The 20,509-nt window shown below is 40.5% G+C and overlaps 1 protein-coding gene across 1 annotated transcript; it reads left to right on the plus strand.

Annotated features, from left to right (window-relative positions):
- The first annotated feature begins 11,107 nt into the window (after nucleotides 1–11,107).
- LOC145434352 (cytochrome P450 4F12-like) lies at nucleotides 11,108–14,078 on the plus strand. Its single transcript, XM_080311716.1, has one exon. The coding sequence runs from the start codon at nucleotides 11,332–11,334 to the stop codon at nucleotides 12,874–12,876; it is 1,545 nt and encodes a 514-aa protein (XP_080167842.1). The 5' UTR covers nucleotides 11,108–11,331; the 3' UTR covers nucleotides 12,877–14,078.
- The last annotated feature ends 6,431 nt before the right edge of the window (nucleotides 14,079–20,509 follow it).

Here is a 20,509-nt window from a genome sequence, read left to right on the forward strand (position 1 = left end):
CAGTAATTAATATTAGCAGAATCACATATTACTTTCAAATATTTATCCTTTCTCCGCCCATGTAATCAGATTCACCGGTAGGTTCATGAAGGGAGTGCTTTCGAAAATTTAGGGCAAGTTGTAAATGATAATGCATCATTAGTCGCTTCGTTGCATGCTGATATTTCTTGACCTCCCATCAGGATTGTCGATTGTATCGGTAGTGGAAATAGCGGAAATATATTGAAATCGCCCAAATGTACCATCAACAAATTTATTTCGCGAGGAGCACACCATTCCGATTCCTGCTCATATTGAGAAGGGCGTACTACTATATCAGATTCGAAAAATGAAGCTATGTTGAATTACGCGGAGCGCGAAGAAAATTTCAAGATTACTTAAAATCTCTTAAACCATTTAGGAGTGAATTCGAAATTTCCATTTGCATGTCGACGGTCGCCAACACATACTAATTTAATTAGGTGTCGACAGCCACACAAATTTCCTTCTACGGCTGCAGGTCGCCCATCCCTGGTCTAATCGTATACATATGGTGTCTTATGCCAAGTTTAAATCCGCATTCCCGTTGCTGAGTCTTTAACATTTCTGACAAATTTCCCCAAACTTGTTTGAAAATAGCAAAGAACATTGAGTGGGACATCATTTCATTTCAAGGTAGGTTGCACTGAGACTAATCCTAATGCTGGTTGTGGCTACAGAGCTCACGGCGTCGTTCTGTACTGCTGCCATACTAAATTTGATCAGTTTTGGAATTGAATTAGATTGTGTTGATATAGGGTAGCCTAATTGAGGGCGAAACTGAGCAACCTATACTGCATCCAAGTCTGTCTTAGGCAGTGCAGTTCGCCAGCTATTAACAACAGCTAGCGCACCGAGCTTTAGGCTACTGCCAACGCTATGAATTAATGAATGACTTATAGACGTGGGAATTGCTCTAAACCTGCAAAGAATATCAAAAATTTGCTCAAATGAACTTGAAATCAGCCTATCCTCCATTGAGCGCGACTGCTGGAGTTTGAATTTGGAGAGCTTTCTTGAATACGAAATAAAGTTTTATCTTCAACAATCGTCTTCCCAGAATGGTTGTGAAACACATGTTTAGTCATAATTCATACAGACTTTGTCAATTTCTCGCCCCCCTGAGAGCCTCCCGCGCCCCCCCCCCCCAGGTTGAGAACCACTGAACTAGAGGGATGATGTGAACCGATGAAAGGTTCTGGTTTGTGTGATCACGAGCCTTTAGATAAGGTTCGCTGTGAACGCGAACGTGAACGTGAATACGATCCTCTGACGTCACATGACGTCACGTGACGCTACAATTCCTATTTCAAATATCACATTTTCAGAAGGAAATTGCTGTGCAGGTGGACATTGTACCATTTTTAAAAGACAAAATAGATAAGTTTTCAAAACAAAATAATACCCTATTGCCACTCTGTCGTTCAGAAGTATCAAATCTGGATAGACACGCTGGAGCTCGTGAACTCTCCCTGACTACATTCACGTATGTGATGTTACAGCTTGATCACTATCCCGAATGGTGTGCAGCTTGGTTAAATCGTCCTCTTATATTTGTAATTTTGCTGGCAGGTTTTCCGAATTCGTCTTCTCGCAGCTTCAGCCGAATGACTGCATGCTTACTGCTTATGTCATTTTCCTGACTTAAATTAACCCATGTTATATCGACTTTATTATGAATAGGCTACATATTACGCCAGGTATCGGTTACCCCTGGCACGCGCGCCAAATGTGGCACGCAAGATAATTTTTCATGGCACGCTAAATGAGTTGATGTGCATTATTATATTCACGTTTCTCACAACAAGTGAAACAAAAGTTTTTAAAATTTAAAAAGCTCGAAGGTGAATACAAATTATTTCGTACAGGAACATGAAGTAGCCTAGGGTCTTTTGGGACCGATTTTATTTTTGTTCAAAATTTTCTTCGCACTTCCCATGTATAATCTATATTTGGCCAAGGGGCTGTAAAAAGCGCAGGTCTTCCCTACGCTGATGCAGTGTTGGGATCAAGTCACTACCTTCGAGTCACGAGTCATTTCGAGTCATTGCAGTTTTTGACTCGAGTCAAGTCAAGTCAATTGATTTTCGAAGGTGACTCGAGTCAAGTCAAGTCACTCCATTTTTGGAGGCGACTCGAGTCAAGTCAAGTCACGAGTCAAGTCACAATTCAAGTCAATTTGCCTTTTCGAAGTATGAGGCATGATTACGTCATTGCATTTTGCTAGCTGTCTGAATTACAGATTGAGTGGCCAATGATTCTGAATCGATGAACGCATATAGACGTAAATGTACCCGCAGGCGTTGTATCGCTCAATATACGTAGAACTGGTAAACTACTTAAGTAATTGCATAGCCTCAGTTATTAGTTACTAGCCAAAATAGAGAATAGAGAAACGACTTGATAAGATGCAATGCATTACCCATTTATAAATATTGATATGATACAATTCGAGTCTGCGCCAATGGTTTAGGAGTATAGAAACTATATCATATTTCAATTTCAATAAAACAAGAGGTTTGGTTGAGGTAAGAACAGAAAACATAAATATATATCTTGCTGTTAAATTACTTTACTACTAGTTGCTTACTAGAGCTGTAGGCTTCGATCACTTCTTTAGTGGTCAATTTATTTGCGAGAGAACAATGGAGGCTCGGTAAAACGCACGATCATTAATGTTTGGTCGCTCTCACGGTTTACTCCGCCGTTTCGCGAACAATCCGAACATATGCGAGATGCAGTGATTTTTATCGATACCGATTACTTGATGACTTGAAATTGACTCGTGAATTTTGCCTCGAGTCACGAGTCGATCCACATTTCTGATTAGCCGAGTCAAGTCAAGTCAAGTCATTTTAGCGAGGTGACTCGAGTCAAGTCAAGTCATACGAAAAAGTTGACTCGAGTCTGACTCGAGTCAAGTCACGACTCGAGTCATCCAAACACTGCGGTGATGTACAAGCCTTCGGAGAACCCCTAATTTTCAGTGAGTCACAAAACAGAAGTCTACCACATGTGTGCGTACCATATGTGTTATTGTAATCTGTATAGGACTACCAGTAAAGCTACTCAGGCAGACTTGTGTAAACTACCCATTTAGTTAGTTATTGAATGTCAACTAACTAACGTTTTTTGAGTAGTTCTAGTACTAGTTCTAGTTGCTGGTTTTGAAAATTGAGTATAGTTGTAATTCTACTTCTTGTTGCTGATTTTGAAAATTGGCTAGTTCTAGTTGCGGATTTTGAAAATCGTATAGTTCATAGTTGTAGTTGTGTTTGCGAGTTTTGAAAATTGAGTAGTTCTAGTTCTAGCCATAAGTTGCGCTTTTCGAAAATCCAGCATTTAGTATAAGTCCGAAACTGTTCCAACGCACAGTTACCGGCATGGCACACAGCGCCAAACGATTAGTCTGAGATATTATTCGTCCGGTACCGGAAGAATAGCCACTGTAATGTTTAAAAGCTCACTGGTAATAATCTGACGAATATTGATAAATGCTGCTATTTGATACATATTTAGAGCAGGTTCGCGGGCTACTCAGCTGGTCCTCGCAGGTTGCTGGTGACCCCTGCTCTATATCTATTGAGGGATATAGTGTTGATTGTGATTCAACGAGCGACTTCCGAAACAATGCTCAAAAGATATCGTGTTTCGACATGCAGCCCGAGATGGATTCAGACATTTGAAATGCACATATAATGCACCATCGTGGAACCCAGAACTCAGAATGCTTTGGGAAGAAGCAGACTGATTTGAAAATCGGCTCCAAAAATTGCAATCCGAGTTTCGAGTCGTTTCATACTTCTCATTGATCGGATCCAAGGCAAGTCTAGTCATTTAAAAAACGAGACCATAGTCAAGGCATTCCTCGAGACATCCTAACACTGCTTACAAGCTATTTGTAATGCATTTATTCCATGGGAAAGTTTAAAGAAAATTTGACAAAATCTCAAAGAGCGCTATAAAAGTTACGTAAGTGTTAATACCAGTGGTGGCATTCGAATGTTCTCGGTTTTTTTACACGTCATTGATTGTAACCGGTAGTGCTAAACCAGTGTTTCCCAAACTTTTTTGAGCTACCACCCCTGGGCAACGAATAAAGTGCCCCCCTCCGACCCCCCTCACCACGCCTAAATCAAACGAGAGTTATTACAGCTAATAATGAGACGGATTAAGCTGGTGTATTATTATCATCATCCTCGTCATATTGGGTTTGACTTTGGATAAGAACAATCTCATTCTAAAATCTCAAGTCTCCACGTCCCGTACTGCCAAGTCGGTTTCTGCTGTGGGACAATGAAAACACGTTCGATCAAATATGAACGGGGAAGGGCAACGACAAAAAAGTCTACCCGACTCCAGTGAGAGTATTTCTATTTGATTCAATCGTGTATCCAGAACGATTGATTGGAGATATTGAACTTCAGTAAGAACTCAAAATTGTTCTACCTACACTACAGTCTAATAAGCTCTATCATCCCATGCTCGGAAACTTTACAGAATGAATTGATAATTCGGAAAGGTCTTTCTAATTGGAATATATCCGCGAATCAAATCCCCATATCATTGTGCAGTTTTCTAAGATGATTGATTTATGCTTCTCCGTCAAAATCGGGAATTCGAGCTGGACCGCTAGCTCATGTAAGCTTGTGAATTGGAACAGTTCCGTTCTCGTACAATTTCGGTGAAATATCACGGGCTTATCATTGAATCCGGGCAGTGCCGTTTTCATCTTTTTCAGGTTTCATTATTACTAAGAACGGAAATATTCCGCTCATAAATTCTGGAGAATATGCCCGTCAAGTAGGCCTAGAAGGGATATAGTTTTTCGCAAATATGACGTCGTGTCGAAGATCTCGGTCGCAGCACCGTAGATAGTCCACGATCGTTTGAAGCAGAGATTAAACTCACTCAAGACATTTCCTCTGAAAAAGTCATCACACCTTGCAGTGAGCAATAACTGCTTAAGTGATCAAGTACCTCTTGTCACAGCTCTCAATGAGCCACGCTTTCTACGGAATCTGCCAACTGCTAAATTGGTCCATTGATGGGCAGGATCAGCATTGGTAAGTAACAATCATGGACTTTACCGATGCAGCTGATTAAATAGACAGCCGACCCTAAACTGCCCTGAATGAATCGATTTTGCATTTCTGCTGCATATATAGTAGCTTTATTCATCAATCGTTTCAACACTATGCAGTAGTTGCCTTCAAAACCTACACCGCCACCGTTTTCTCTCAGCGCCCCCCACAGCTCAATGTTATAGCCAGCGCCCCTCAATCGCCAATTTCATGGCCAGCACCCCCTTCAAGCTCTTGAACGCCTTCAGGGGGTGATGCCGTCCACTTTGGAAACCACTGTGCTAACCAGATCGCTTTTCTCATAAAATTTCGTGAGACGGTTTGATAGAATGAGGCCCGCGGCGCGATTCGGAGCTGCCCGCGAACATAGAACATAAAATCTTCTTTTGAATATCAAGTGTTAATCCCATTTTTGATATACGATATGTTCATTTGAATTCTCTACAATAGTTCTGACGATTACCCCTGACGAGTGTCAGCCGAAAATATTCGGGTTCATTACAATATGAATATACTATTCAATAGCGTGGAGGGAAAATAGGAAATGTATGAATTTCAAAACGGACACTTGATATGTCGTGCCAAATATCAAAAAAATAATTTCTGTAATAATTTTGGGCTCGTGCACTCTCTAGTGGTCGTGCAATTTCACCGAACGAGCCAAAAATAGCTAATTTCACTATATATTGATGACCGCTTACGACAGAAAGCCAATTTTGGGCTTAAAAGATGCGGAAGCAACACGTTTCCATCTCACTTCCACATAACTTTGTCTTAAAAACGAAAATAAAAAAGGTTGCAAGCAAATTATTGATTTTTTGACCGTTTTCAGGTAACATCAGGCACTGAAGCAGTGGATACGATGCCAAAAGGGTGTAGTGATTGATCGTATGACTAACGACATAGAACATGTCGAATTTTGAGGTTCTTTGTGGGACAGAGTCATCCATCAAGCAATCAAAATTATCTTGCTCAATTCCGCGTGGAGGCTTATTTTCCATCATGGTTCGAAATCAAAATGCAAAATTCCATTGTTGTTGGTGCTAGAATCCGGAAAATGTTGATGAAGGCCTCAGAAGACTTGCAGTTATCAAGATTACGACTATCAGCAGATCAAACAGAACACCAGATTCCTATTGGCGACTTTGAAGGAGGATATGTAAATGAACCGAAACTTAAAAACAACGTTGACACTAGAATCAGATTGTTTAAAATCCCAATTATAAACATCAAGGCCAAATCATACCACCAAATTGTCAACTTGAATCTAAAAGATATGGAACAGCTACCAGCAATCAAAAAACTCGTCATATCTCAAGCTGGAAAATCTATGGTCATCACCATTAATGCTCAATCATTCTTGGCACAACCAGGCAGTGGAAAGAGACGTTAAATTGGTGACCGAAGCTTCTGCCCATTTGTCGGGATTTAAACGTAGAGATGACCTCATTAGACGAACATCTGAAGTCTCGATGGCAAATGAAATCCTTTAATACGAAACAAGATTTCAAAGTTTGTTCAGGCTAATACTCTGGTAATGAAACCATCTTCGAAATATATCTTTTTTCAATATCGAATTGATGTTTTTGTGTTTTCAATACGGATTTGCAATTTATGTGCTTGCAATATGGAGTTGTTAGTCATAAGATCAATCACTACATGCTTTTAGCATCATACCCATTGCTTCAGTGCCTAATTTTACCTAAAAACAGTTAAAAATCAATAATTTGCTTGTAAATTTTTTATGTTCATTTTTAAGACAAAATTCTGTAGAAGTGAGATAGAAACTTGTTGCTTCCGCATCTTTTAAGCCCAAAATTAGCTTTCTAGCGTAAGCGGTCATCAATATATAGCGAAATTTGCTATTTTGGCACGTTCGGTGAAATTGCACGACCACTAGAGGGTGCACGAGCCCAAAATTATTATGGAAATCATTTTTATAATATTTGGCACCACATATCAAGTGGTCGTTTTAAAATTCAAAATTCTCCATTTTACACAACACCCTGCTATTCAATTGTATTTTGAATATCAATCCGTGGACTAAAATCATAGGCTGAATAAACTTGACAGGACATTGATTCCTTATGTAGCCAGTTTACTTATTTGTCGCGATTACGTAGCCTATATGCACGTCATACGAGTAATCCACAATCAAAACAAAGCCAATGTAGAAAAGTGTGTCGTAACAATTCAACTCACAAGAAGTCACTGTTGCCATGAGTATAGTACAAATCTTATTCGTTGTTATTGTCACATTTACACGCTCTGTGCCTCAAATTGTCACGTGTTTCGTTTCCGAATCCCTGATTCATTACCAAGTCAATCAGTGGTCGTGATCACCAGTGATCATCACCCATAAACGATGAACGGTTGGACATGTCAAAGACTGAAACGTGAGGGCCGACGGCCGAAATTCCAAGAAGATTTCTTTACCCGCGGGTGTGAAGTGAATCCGTCCTTCTAGTTTGTGGCGAGCAGGCTGCCGTGGATTATAATTTAAGTCAATATTATGACAAAAAACACGAAGTCGACTCCAGAACTCCTACCCAAGTGTTGGGGGTTTATCTAGGCTCTTCCTCGCCATCTCATCCACGTAAGCGGCGTCTTACGAAAAGCCTAGAAGTGGGCCGTGCTACAGATCGGCAGTTCCAGAATAAAAATAAAGAACATCGTCGGCCTGGTATAAATGACCAGAGTAGTCAACAAACCCCATCAATACCACCAAACACACGAGGATAGGCAGTCGGCTAAGGGAGGGTGAAATTTGAAAGCAGTGCTGGTTTCCATCAACACAAGGCTATTCACCAAGCTGCACCACTGCTCGGGTGGCAGCGACCAAGACAAGCTTAGTAGCAGACATGGGGTGATTACTTCATGAATGTAATCGATTGCGATTACGATTACTTATGAATCACGCGATTACGATTACGATTACGATTACAACAAAATCACGAAGTAGTCGATTACGATTACGATTACATTGGAAAAATAATCACGATTACTTACGATTACATTTATTTTGCTTCTTAGAACTAATCATAGAATATATATTGAAGACAATATAAGGATTGCGATGAAAAGGCCTAATGGGATGACAACTTTCTTTATAAATGAAACGTCATTTCTTGTTACGTCATAATGTAGGTCCATTGCCCAACTTTATATGGGACGACATATTGCACCTAACAATTTGCATTCTTGCCAGGTCCGTAAATGGGCACCCCAAATTCCCCAATAAGCTGGGGAGGCATCTCGAAGGGGACTCAATAGTATTTCGTAAATCAACATAAATTATACAGTATCTTCGAGAGATTTAATCAACTTTAAAATTTTCTTCGAGCTTCACGATTTGACGTTCTCTATAGATAGCTTGGTTTAGAAATGCATACCTCTCCTCCTCAAAAAAAGCATGCATAATTTATTGGAATAGGCATTTCTGTACCGGTCATCACCGGGCCACGACACACCCAAAGATATATGCAGTTTTGGCCAAAATGCGACTCCGGGAAGTGTGCTACCAAAGAAAGACCTTAGCAGAAACTTTGGGTATCTGTCCATTGTCAATAGCCCCCCAATACAAATGCCACCCGGGGCCAGGGCCTAAACAGCACTTCGTTATCCTCTCTCTGCCCACGTAATCAGATTTACCGGTGGAGATGTGTGAGGTATTGTCTTTGAATGTAGATAATAATTAGACATGTTCGGGCTGGACTGTTGCTATAATGACTTCGTTACATGATGTTTTTTGTCAAATCTATTGAAATCGCCCAAACGTACTAAACTAAAAGACGCACACGATTTCAAATTGCTATTTCTCCACTGGTAAATAATTTTGGCATTTGCCTTGTGGAGTAGGCTACAGATTGCAAGGACATGAACATTCGGCACAAGCCATTTAGGCGCCTATGGACAATTAAACGTATATGTATATTGCATATATATCGATGTTTTCGGTCAGCTTGAGGGCAGTCCTTTTCGGCGAGAAAGGGCAATAAACGGCTCTGTTCTGATATATATCAGCGGTTTTTTAGTTTTATTGCTTCGTTGTGGAAATCGTAATGTTTCATTCGGCGAGTAGGCCTACAAAAATTCAAATCTTTTTAATTAAATTATACGCAGGCCTACGTTAACGTCGTACATATGTCTACTGCTTGCCAAACAGCAACGATCAAACTTCGTTTAACTAAGCATAACGAAACATCAATGCGAAAGTTCCTGTTTAAAACTGTAAGCAGAGTCGTGATTATTATCCAGATATACAGTATACGTCGGATGTCGGGTGTTCTTACAATCTCGCTAATGTACAGTACAACATGTCAGTGTTGGGATCAAGTCACTGCCTTCGAGTCACGAGTCATTTCGAGTCATTGCATATTTTGACTCGAGTCAAGTCAAGTCAATCGATTTTCAAAGGTGACTCTTTCTTGCGTGTATATTTAACTCTATATTCGTTCATCAGTTCAAAATGAATCACTCCATCTGTACCCCAGACAGCCAACAAAATGCAATGACGTTATCATGACCCATACTTCGAAAAGGCAACTTGACTTGAATTGTGACTTGACTCGTGACTTGACTTGACTTGACTCGACTTGACTCGAGTCACCACCAAAAATCGAGTGACTTGACTTGACTCGAGTCAAAATGCCTCGAGATGACTTGTGACTCGAAGGTTGTGACTTGATCCCAACACTGCTACATTATATGGAAACATATTTATTTTGCATTTGATGAAGACCATGCGCATGAGGTCTGAAGTGAAAAAGAATGACAAAAAAGGGAAAGTTGTGCAACCGGAATCATGTGGACCTATAACGGAATTTGGTTGCTTCCAATATTTATACGGAGAAATATGCGTGATGATTATATCTAGAGTTGGTCGAAGTAATCAGCGTTTCTACTCAAGTGGAAATAGATGTAAGGCCGTAAATCTATACGTACCAAAGAAATTACCGATTTCCGATGCATGTATAAGCTTAGGATTACCATTTTTTGGGGTCCGGAAAGGAGGACACTTTCACAAATCATCGAAGGCCGTTTTCTCACACAGACCCACGGATGACCCACTTTTATAATGAAAATACAGATTTCACGTCATTTATGGCGTTTTTTTTTGTTGAGGATGTTCAGTGGTCTGCCTGTCACAGCTTAAAGGAGAGCGAATTGTCAAAAAGAAGGCGTTTTAGGCGTTCTCGGAGGATATTTTCGATTTCCTGAAAATGAGGGGGGCAAATCCCCTAAAGGAGTACATATGGTAACCATGAGCATACGTAAATCGGCTGCAACTGTCTCTGACGAGGACGCGTGCGAGAGAGAGAGAGAGAGTGGAAGTCGTGGATGAGCGTGTGACTGGAAGTCGTCCGCAAAAATCGTACCGCAAGCAAAGACCAAGAAAAGGACAATATTCCATGATCGGGCGCAAATGACCTTATCGGCGATAAGCGCCAAACAATTGTTCAATAAAATACAATATGGTAAACATATCCAATCTACTCCTAGCGGAAGTAGAAAATAAAAGGTATGACAAGTACTCCATTAGTGAGTAATTTCAAAATGAGTGCTTATTTGCAATTAATCGGAGATTTTACGCGGTTTCTATGGAAATTTCATCCATAAAAGTAATGCCGAATGATGCAAAACCACGGCCTACGTTTGAAAATCCAAATTGTAAAATATATGTAGTTTTGGTTCGCAAAATGTTAGAGCAGCGATGTAGACTGTAGGTAGAGTCTTCAAGAGCCACATGAGTAAGTAGGGAAGAAAGAGTAGAAGTACTTTGCTACTCACCAACTCTTATTATATCTACTCACGCGTCGTGTCATTACAGAAGATATCAATATATATATAATTACAAATCTGACCAATTCAATTTATGCTGAGCCAGAAAAGCAGCGATATATTCCATCCATCCGGTGAAAAAATGATGGTCTTGTGATCGCCTCTTTCTATTTGGACAGTATGAACAATAAATACGCATCAGGTAGCATGTTATAGCCATATAAAAGCTATGAAACTTGGCAAATAACACATATATCAAAGCATTCAGCTGTAAAGCAGTCCATAAAACGACTAATGGAATGAACTTCAATAGAGCCAATGTTAACTTTACCAGGTGATACTGTTCTGATGTTATATTACCAAACTGGAGAATTTACTGAACTGCCACTATACATGAGCGCATTTGAGTTTCAGCTCTATTACCGATTTACAAGCTCTCAGTGGAGATATGTATATGTTTTCAGTCATCGCATCATTGGGTTTAGTTTTCGCGATTTTGCATCGTATTTTCAATAAAATTGCAGAAGAAATTGAATTGCGCCGCAAACGAAGTGATGTGACTCGAGATATTCCGTGTGAACACTGTCACTGGTTTTATGGAAACGGAAGATATTTTTCAGCAGACGAGCAGGGATTCAAGAACGAGATCGATACAGTAATAAAGTACCCAACATGTTATCAAAGATGGTTCGGACCTTTTCGATTATTTGTAACCGGGCATCATTCCGACAGCGCAAAGGCACTTCTAAGCACTAACACGCCGAAGAATGAATTTCAGTTTTTTCGCCCGTGGATAGGCGATGGCTTGCTCACCAGTAACGGAGAAAAATGGAGACGAAGCAGGCGATTACTAACACCTTTATTTCACTTCGAATGTTTGAAAAGATATCTGCCTTGCACGAACGATGTAGCAATGGATATGATGGATAGATGGAAGTCAGATATGGGAAGATCTAGATCCAGAAGCATCGAAATGTTTGAAGAAGTCAGTTCAGCGACGCTTGATAATTTATTGCGATGTCTGTTCTCGAAAACGTCAGGATGTCAAACTGGCGAGGCGAAAAGATATTTGAAAGCCGTGACGCGTATCACCCGATCAATAGTACAAAGAATTCGCAACCCATTCCATCACACAGACTTCTTATATTTCCTAAGCTCTGCAGGAAGAGAGTACCGAAGAGAGCTGAAAATTGCTCACGACTTCACCGAGAAAGCTATACGCGAAAGAGTCACTGAAATAAATATGAGCCCCGATTACAAACCGTCGACCGAATATGACTTTCTTGACGTACTATTGATGGCAAAAGACGGAGATGACAGGGGGATGTCTTACAAAGAGATTCGAGACGAGCTTGATACATTTGTATTCGAAGGACATGACACAGTGACAAGTGGAATATCGTGGGCATTTTACAATCTAGCTTTATACCCAGAACAACAGGAGAGATGTCGGAATGAAGTATTAAGCGTATTAGGCGGAGCAGAGCGCGTTGACTGGTGCCATTTGCCGAAACTCAGTCATCTCACCAAGTTCATCAAAGAAAGCATGCGTCTTTTCCCGCCGGTCACGGGGGTGGCCAGAATGACAAAAGAATCTACGATTTTGCCTCGTGGATTCGGAACAAATGACTTTGGTCCAGTAAATGATGAGGCAAGTCAAAAGGTCTTTCCGAAGAGCACCAGGATAACTGTGCGGATATTTGCCCTGCACCGCAACCCTAAATTATGGGAGAATCCAGAGGTTTTTGATCCTGAGCGATTTGATCCGGAAAACATGACAGGGAGGTCACCTCATGCATATGTGCCCTTCTCGTCAGGTCCAAGGAATTGCATTGGACAGAATTTCGCAATGAACGAGATGAAAGTACTGCTGGCGATTGCATTGACGAAGTTCAAGTTCAACATTGACACAAGCTATCCCCTTCCTAAGCTGGAGGATTCTGTCATATTGCGCTCAAAAACGGGAATTCATCTAATGGTGGAAGCCTTATAACTTCATTATTAATTCAAGCTATATTATGTAGATATCAATTGATCTAGCGACAGTTCGTTGATTGGTTTCTCTCAAAGAATGTATGTATGTGACATAATACGAATTTATGATCCTTTCATTGCTGTAGATCCGTGGTTCTTGAACCATTTTTCCTCCAGTGCCCCCTTTCAAAAATTATCGTGCTCCAGCGCCCCCCACCTCATATTGTGAAGACAATGGGTAAGAGGGAGGGCCGTAACAGCATTTCGTCAGCCCCCTAAAAACGATTGTCTTGCGCACCCATAGCCTGATAAACCAAACTTCTGAGGGCATCACCCCCAAGAACCCCGTCGCGTGATTTCGATGGTCAACAAAGTTTCTGTGGCCTGGTCTCCCTAGGCGCCAAAATTTACTATAATGCATGAATGGTTGGGTGGTAATTGCACATATATGTCGCTATAAACTTTTATCCTCTCAGTCAACGTAATGAGAGTTACCAGCAGCGCTGAGTGAGCTGTTGTATTGGAAAATGAAGGCCACGTAATTAATAATTGAACATATTCGGGCGTGCCCGTTGGTACAATTAATTCGTTACATGTTGTTATTTTAATTGATCTTGTCCGATATATATAGTCAAAAGATATTGAAAAGCATAAACGTATTAAACTAAAGTAATCACAAGTGCTTCAAAATAGGTATTTCTTCATTGGCAAATAATTTTCTCTGATGGATGTTATTTGTCCTGAGGGGGTGCAGATTGCGACGACATGATAATTCGGCACGAGCGATTTCAGCACCTATGGACAATTAGACTTATATACCCTACATCGAAGTTTACGGTCAACATAAGGGCAATCCTCTTCGGCTAAGGTTTTCTCACTGACGATCTTTTTGACACACTTCTCGGATTCCCATATTGACCGGAACTTCATATGTCTTTGTGCATCGTGGCGTGGAAATGGCCGACGCCGAAATGCCTATTTCTGTTTTCTATAATTATATTCTTTCGTGAGGGAGTCGGTAAAACATGATGTGTAATTTATGTTCATTCACCGAAATAATTTAGGGCACCCTTCGAGCTCACCGATTGGGGGTTTGGGTTACAGCAGTTTCGGTCCTGGTAAGAGGTCAAAGTCCTTTCGGGACTTTGATATTGGAAATATTTCGTGCGTCAATCGCGCTCGAGAACCATTCGACTATAATAAACCATATAATAATTGTGTGTGGTGTATTCAGGGACAAATCAACGCTGTCATAACAACAATCGGGTAAGGTCTTATACCATGTGGTTCGAACCATCCCGAATTCACATCACGATTGGCAATACGAAGAAATTATTGGTATTGGATTTTGTCTTAGTGTTTTGTGTAACTATAAGTAGGGGAGATGTGGTAATGGATCAAAAACTGCAAAATGATCTCTGGCCCTCAAATCTTCATCCATAGCGGATCTTATGCTGTCTCAACACTTTGATACAAGCTCTACCTGTCGCGGACATTTACATGGATATCCTCCTTTTCAAAAAATATTTATAAACGTTTAAAATTTGTTGCTCGAACGTGTCATCGGTCCCCACTCGGTGGGTCCAATGGCACAAGACCATGGGACATATGACACATACGCTCAAAACTGACATTTTCAACTTGTTCTGTTGTGTACTATAATCTAAGCTACAGGATAAAGAAGAATGTTTCGTCGCCACTTACAAGAATAAAAAATATTATATCAACTCAAATATGGGATAAAATCACGTTTTGATTTCCGCCGAAACTTTCAAAATTAATGCCACAGACATATTACCATAAAACCGACATGGTGACTTTCAAATACCTCATAATAGCGATAAAACACCACGGGTGACTATGATTTACAGCAGGGGTCGGCAACCTTTTGCTAGTCACGGGCCGAATTTCGAGTGCACAACTTTTTGGCGGGCCGGAATTTTTCTTAATGCTATATTTTACGCTCACTTCCGTATAGTATCATACATCATACATCTCAATCATACCAATCACAAAACACATGTATTTACACTTCAACAATGCAGAATAAATGTGACAATTGATGCAGCTTGCTTTGTGAAAGGTTTTCAACTTCTGGTAACAAGTCAGATGATGCCGGAACCAGACCATAATCTAAATGGGCGTCCGAAATACGTGATCTTAGCTTGCTCTTCGTGAATTTGATTGTTCAAACTATTGTTCACATGCGTACGTGCTACAAAAAATGGATTCTATTTCTTTTGCATTGTTGGTCAAGCTGGAATAAAGACCAATTTCAAGAACTTACTCTTTGTCAAAGTCATGCAGCGATATGCTCTTTGTATGAAATTTGTCATTCAATTCAACTGCATCGCATTTCAAAAGGGCCCATTAGAAATTTTCGAGCAATGGTATTGGCGTCCACATTAGATGGAGTACTGAATAGTCAGAATTTATTTTGTAGAGAAGGAATGTCGGAATAGCGGGTGAATAGTCAGTAATTAAATTTCGTATCACAGTTACAAATGTAGTGTTGGTACTAGGTTTTCTCTCGTTCAGTATAGGAAAGTGAGCATAATTTTCGTTGTACTGTTGACATTCCCAGAGTCGCAGATTTGTTTCGAAAGCCCCTCAACATCTCATGTATTCAGTTGTTTTCTCCCCGAAGTTGAGAATTCAATTTGTTCAGATGTGACGTTAAATGTACCAGGAAAGCAAGATTAGATTTTCGATTACAAGATTATGAGTCGGCGATATTGGTATTTTCTAGAAAGTTGCTATCATCTTTACTTTCATTCAGTGTGCAATTGTGCATGTCTCCTCTTTACATCGCCTAGGCCAAGGTGGGTGTCTGATTCTATAGACTAGGCTACTTCAAGTCGCTTCGACATCTTCCTGTCTTTTCATTGCATCGCATTTTTGTGGTGTATTGAACTGATAAAAATCGGTAATAAACCAATGATGATGATGATGATGATTTCTCAGTTCATACACTCGTCTAAGCATAGCTGCTCGACTTAATGCGCGAACATGGCAGATATACAGGACATCGCCATATTGATTTACTGCTTTTAGTAATATCTGGCGCAACTGTTGGTGATTCAGTTTGTGAGACAAAATCACAAAAAACACTGTTCATGTTTGTTGTGTTGGCGTACAATGCCTTCTGGTGAATTAAACTATAGATAACTATAACCTACGGAGGCTAGTTATCTATAATTAAACAGCGTAAGTTTGAGATGTTGTCATTGCGTCTGAGATGTTCCAAGCGTTTTTGAAGCAGAGGAAGGACACCTTTATTGTCACACCCCATTAGAGTGGTAAACCCGTTGAAAAGCATGGTACACCTTCGGTTGCGAGATGCACCCGAAAGATAACCACTGATCTAGTCTAATCCAGTGCTCTTCAACCTTTTTCGACGTGGTACACCCTTTTAACGTTTGCTCGAAACTCGTACACCCCTGTTCATTAGGGGTCTTCAAACATGACTATTTTTCTCAAATCGTACTGGCTACTTGATAAAATTGTTAGGTTACCTAACTTAAGCCTACACACCAAATTTGGTTCAATTCCAACAAGTAGCCGCCTTGCTACGGGAGAGGAAAGTTTCTATTTACTATACAAAAATAAATAACGAAAAATTTGAAATTTTTCTGTTCACCCTATGAAAGTATTAGGTTATCTATAAAAACTATGTTCTTCAAATTTGGTTCAATTCCGACCAATAGAAGCGGAGTTGTTGCCGTCAAAAAAATTGGATTTGAATAAAATAGTATTTGGTCACAGAGTCGCAGCCAGTTAGGCAGCCCGCCACGCAAATTTAGGCTTACCATATTTTGGAAATCTAAAAAGAGGACACTTTTTCAGAAATTTGAGACTTGCAAAACCGGAGAAGAATTCTAAAAAACCGGTGAATTTTTCCCACTTGGTGATCGGTTGACTGAAATAAAAGGTCGTCTTTCCGCTCAGAGCTCAAAATACCGTTTTTCTCTCCGCATTGCTAGGTGCATGACTAAAAAAAAGGTCAACGTTTCACTCAGAGCTAAAATCACAGTTTTTCACTCCGAAATACCCGCCGGAGCGTCACTTCTGTGCTGATTTACGGCATATCACTCGCAATTTGCACTAAATCTGACCTGAATTTTCAAAAAAGAGGACAAAATCTCAAAAAAAGGGGACAAAAGGGCGTCCTCCGAGGACACTTTCAAAAAAGTCAAAAAAGAAGACAAATCCTCTTAAAAGAGGACGTATGGTAACCCTACGCAAATTGGAATTTATTTCGTGTCAGAGCAAAAACAGCATGATATAACGAACGCTAATCAACCTAAATGTAACAGTATTGGGGGGAGAGTAGGTAAAGCTAGTGCTGCAGAAACGGTAATTCAGATCAGCGATGATAGCAGGCGCACCAGCCTACTGCGCACCAGGCCTGCCACACACCACACAGAGTCTATAGTAGTACATGGGCTGCAAGAGATGTCAGTGACCTCAGAATCGTATGCCGCTACACACAGTCCATTGTCGCTAATTTACATCAGTTATAACAAAATACTAAATTGCTAATGTGTGGCGAAAGATTGGACAAACAGTCGGCATTTTAAAACAAAAGGGTTTCGATTTCAATGTGGAAGCTGTTTCGACCCTGGCTGGCTACGTCACTTCATGTATGTGCATTGCGGTATTTATTAGCGTCGGGTAGGAAGCACAGATTCAAAAAGTCTGAGCTATCGCGGCGGTTTCCTCAAAAATCCCTAAAATACAAATGACTAGCTGAAAACATGTTTGTTAACTGCATACTTTACAACACCAAACGGAACCATTGGTCTATTGCCGACGGCTAAATGAAGAGAAGAAATATTTGCTTATGACATCACTATTAAGCGGTGTACAGTATTACACTTGAGATAACATTGTACCATATTGCTCGTTAACCTGTGCGTCAACCCGTCTGTACTGACCTATAAACCTGCATTTGTGATAGCTAGCCATCGGCTCATTGTTACTCGGATCTGGTACACCCCTGTACACCCCATCCTAGTGGTACACCCCTGTACACCCCATCCGAGTGGTACACCCTTTGCAAATTCTGGTACACCCTAGGGTGTACGACCACCCCGGTTGAAGAGCACTGGTCTAATCTACAGACAATCTCGATTTCCTACTTCAACCGCTTTCGTTTTATAGCGTAACAATAGACTAATACGATGTAGGCTACTTATATCGTAGCAATGCCGCATTCTTTCCCAGCAGTGCTGCACTGCATATTGAAACTCATTATGAAACGGCGGGCCGTATTCTGGTGATAACTAATCATCATGTCGCGGGCCGGACGATTTCGCTTGGCGGGCCGGATCCGGCCCGCGGGCCGTAGGTTGCCGACCCTTGATTTACAGCCTCTATATATGTAGGCGTGTTTCTGCTGTCAAGTGATTAGTTGGTCCAACTATTTTGCTTGACTTGTTACCATAGGTCCCCCACCCAAAAATATTGTAATTGAATTAGAAATAGTCCACTCGAGGATAGTATCGATTCAAAAGAATATATGACATTACCCTGATACTTCACATCAAAGTTATTGCGGGTTTGTTAATCCGGAAAGTGATATAGAAAAATGTATATGTTATTTGACACCCCTTAAATTGTAAATCATTTGGCACAGACCCCATAACTCATGCAGGCTGAAGTTTTTTGCCTGTTAGGAAAGATGCTGCCACCCAGCATGCCATGTCAACAAAGAATAGGATGCATATATCTGCTCACATTGAATTTAGTACTGTAGGCCTACACAGTTAATAATTTCTACATGAATGTAGGCTATTCCTAACAAAGCAACTCATATTATACAACGTTCATGTGAGGTTGTGAACCACAACACTAGATAGTATCATCCTTTATGATACGATGAAGAAATATTCTGACGATTTAATACTTTAGCTCTCAAATACAAGTGTATTTAGTTATTTATTTCGTGCACAAAGCTTCAAAACTTATTTTATGTACAAGGGGCTCTCACTCTTAAAAGTGATATACAGTGCCTCCTTCGATTTTCACACGCTGTGCGCTGCGGGATATAGTATCTATTTTGAAATATTTTGTGGAAAATAACCATATAAGCAAGCGCAACGGCAATGTTTTAACGGTAAAATGGTGATCTAAAAGTACGCGCAATTTGTTTTACATGGATTATAATAACCCACTACATTTATGAAAACATATGTATAGCAAACATCGTCGCGTAGCGCAACCAAAAATTTCGGGCTTTGACATGTTTTGTGGAATGTTAATTATTTGCTGTGAATGCTCATTAAGGATATATCATACTACCACATCATCTAATGCGAAGAAATTTTTCATCAGCGCCCTCCATATCGCTCCCTGAGCCCAGCGCCCCCCTTATCGCCCCCTGAGCGTGTCCTCCCGTTTCAAAATCGCCAGTGCCCCTTGGGGGTGTTGCAGGCAAGGTTAAGAACCACTGCTGTAGATGGTGTGGAAATCATAATAATTCATCAAAAACTACGTGTAATAATACACGATACTAAATGATAACATGATGAAAGCTGACTTGTGTATTTGTATCTATACACCATCTTTGGAGGCAGAGGCATATAGCAGTCAAGGGCGTAATTCGCTACCTAGTGCTGGTTCGTAACCTATGTTTTCTCCTCTAAGCTGCGCACGTGCGCAATTGCGCAGTGCTGACACGGTCTCTGCGTACAGAAAATCTAAGCTGCGCACAAAAAATCCTAAGTGATGACTAGGGCAAGTTTTTGTTGCAGGTAAATCCGTGAAAAGATGCATTTATTTTTTCACAAAAGTTGCACTAAAAGACCACCTTTTTCTCGGTTGACTAAAAAAAAAAAGGTAAACTTCCCAGTTTCACTCCCGAAATACAATTTTCCATCTGCATTCACTCTATTGATTGACTAAAAAAATGGTCAACTTTCCGGCTCAGCTACCGAAATACCCGTAAGAGCGTTACTTCAGTGCTGATTCACGGTATTTCAGTCGAATTTGACCGTGTATTTCACCAAAATAGAAAATACCTTCATGAAAAATCGAAAAAGCTGCAAAATGTTGCAAAAAGTTACATGAAAAAAACAAACAAAAGTTGCAAAAGTTGCACTATAAGATTCCTTCAAACAGCTTAAAACATCATTCTACATATCTTCCGAGTATTAAGGAAGCTGCCGGAAGCTGTAAAAAAAGGTGCAAAGTTGCAAAAACTTGCCCCAGTGATGACTTCTTTTTGGTCATTATGCACTGTTGTCCAAGGGACCGCGCAGTAAGTTGGTTAGTGCGCGCAGACTCGTGAAAAATTAGAGGGAACATTGTGTCGTAACCTCTAGCGGCATGGAATAAAGTAAGATTGTGTCGTAACTCGTAACTAGACGTTGAATAAATACATTACTTGACAAAATGAAATTAATTGACAGAATTTTCAACAAAACATAAGCTTCAACAAAGTCCAGGAAAAGATCACTTGAGAAAATTAAGAGATGTGCCTGATCCGCGGTCCGCCGTTTACATTGCGAATTTTCTGATAGCCCGCCGGTCCGCAGTTCCGCTAGGTCCACCGTTTAGTATTGCAAGTTCCGCTAGTTCCGCGGTCCGCTCGGTCCGCTGTTTAGATTTGAGCTATTTTCTGATGGTCCGCTCCAGAGATGAGCATGGAT

Source organism: Botryllus schlosseri, chromosome 2 (assembly GCF_051294905.1).
Source record: "Botryllus schlosseri isolate E-star chromosome 2, Bs_hap1, whole genome shotgun sequence".
In the NCBI taxonomy this organism is placed as follows: domain Eukaryota; kingdom Metazoa; phylum Chordata; class Ascidiacea; order Stolidobranchia; family Styelidae; genus Botryllus; species Botryllus schlosseri.

Bases quoted from the DNA above. Each gene is read 5' to 3' on its own strand.
- LOC145434352 (XM_080311716.1), top strand. From the start codon at position 11,332: ATGTATATGTTTTCAGTCATCGCATCATTGGGTTTAGTTTTCGCGATT.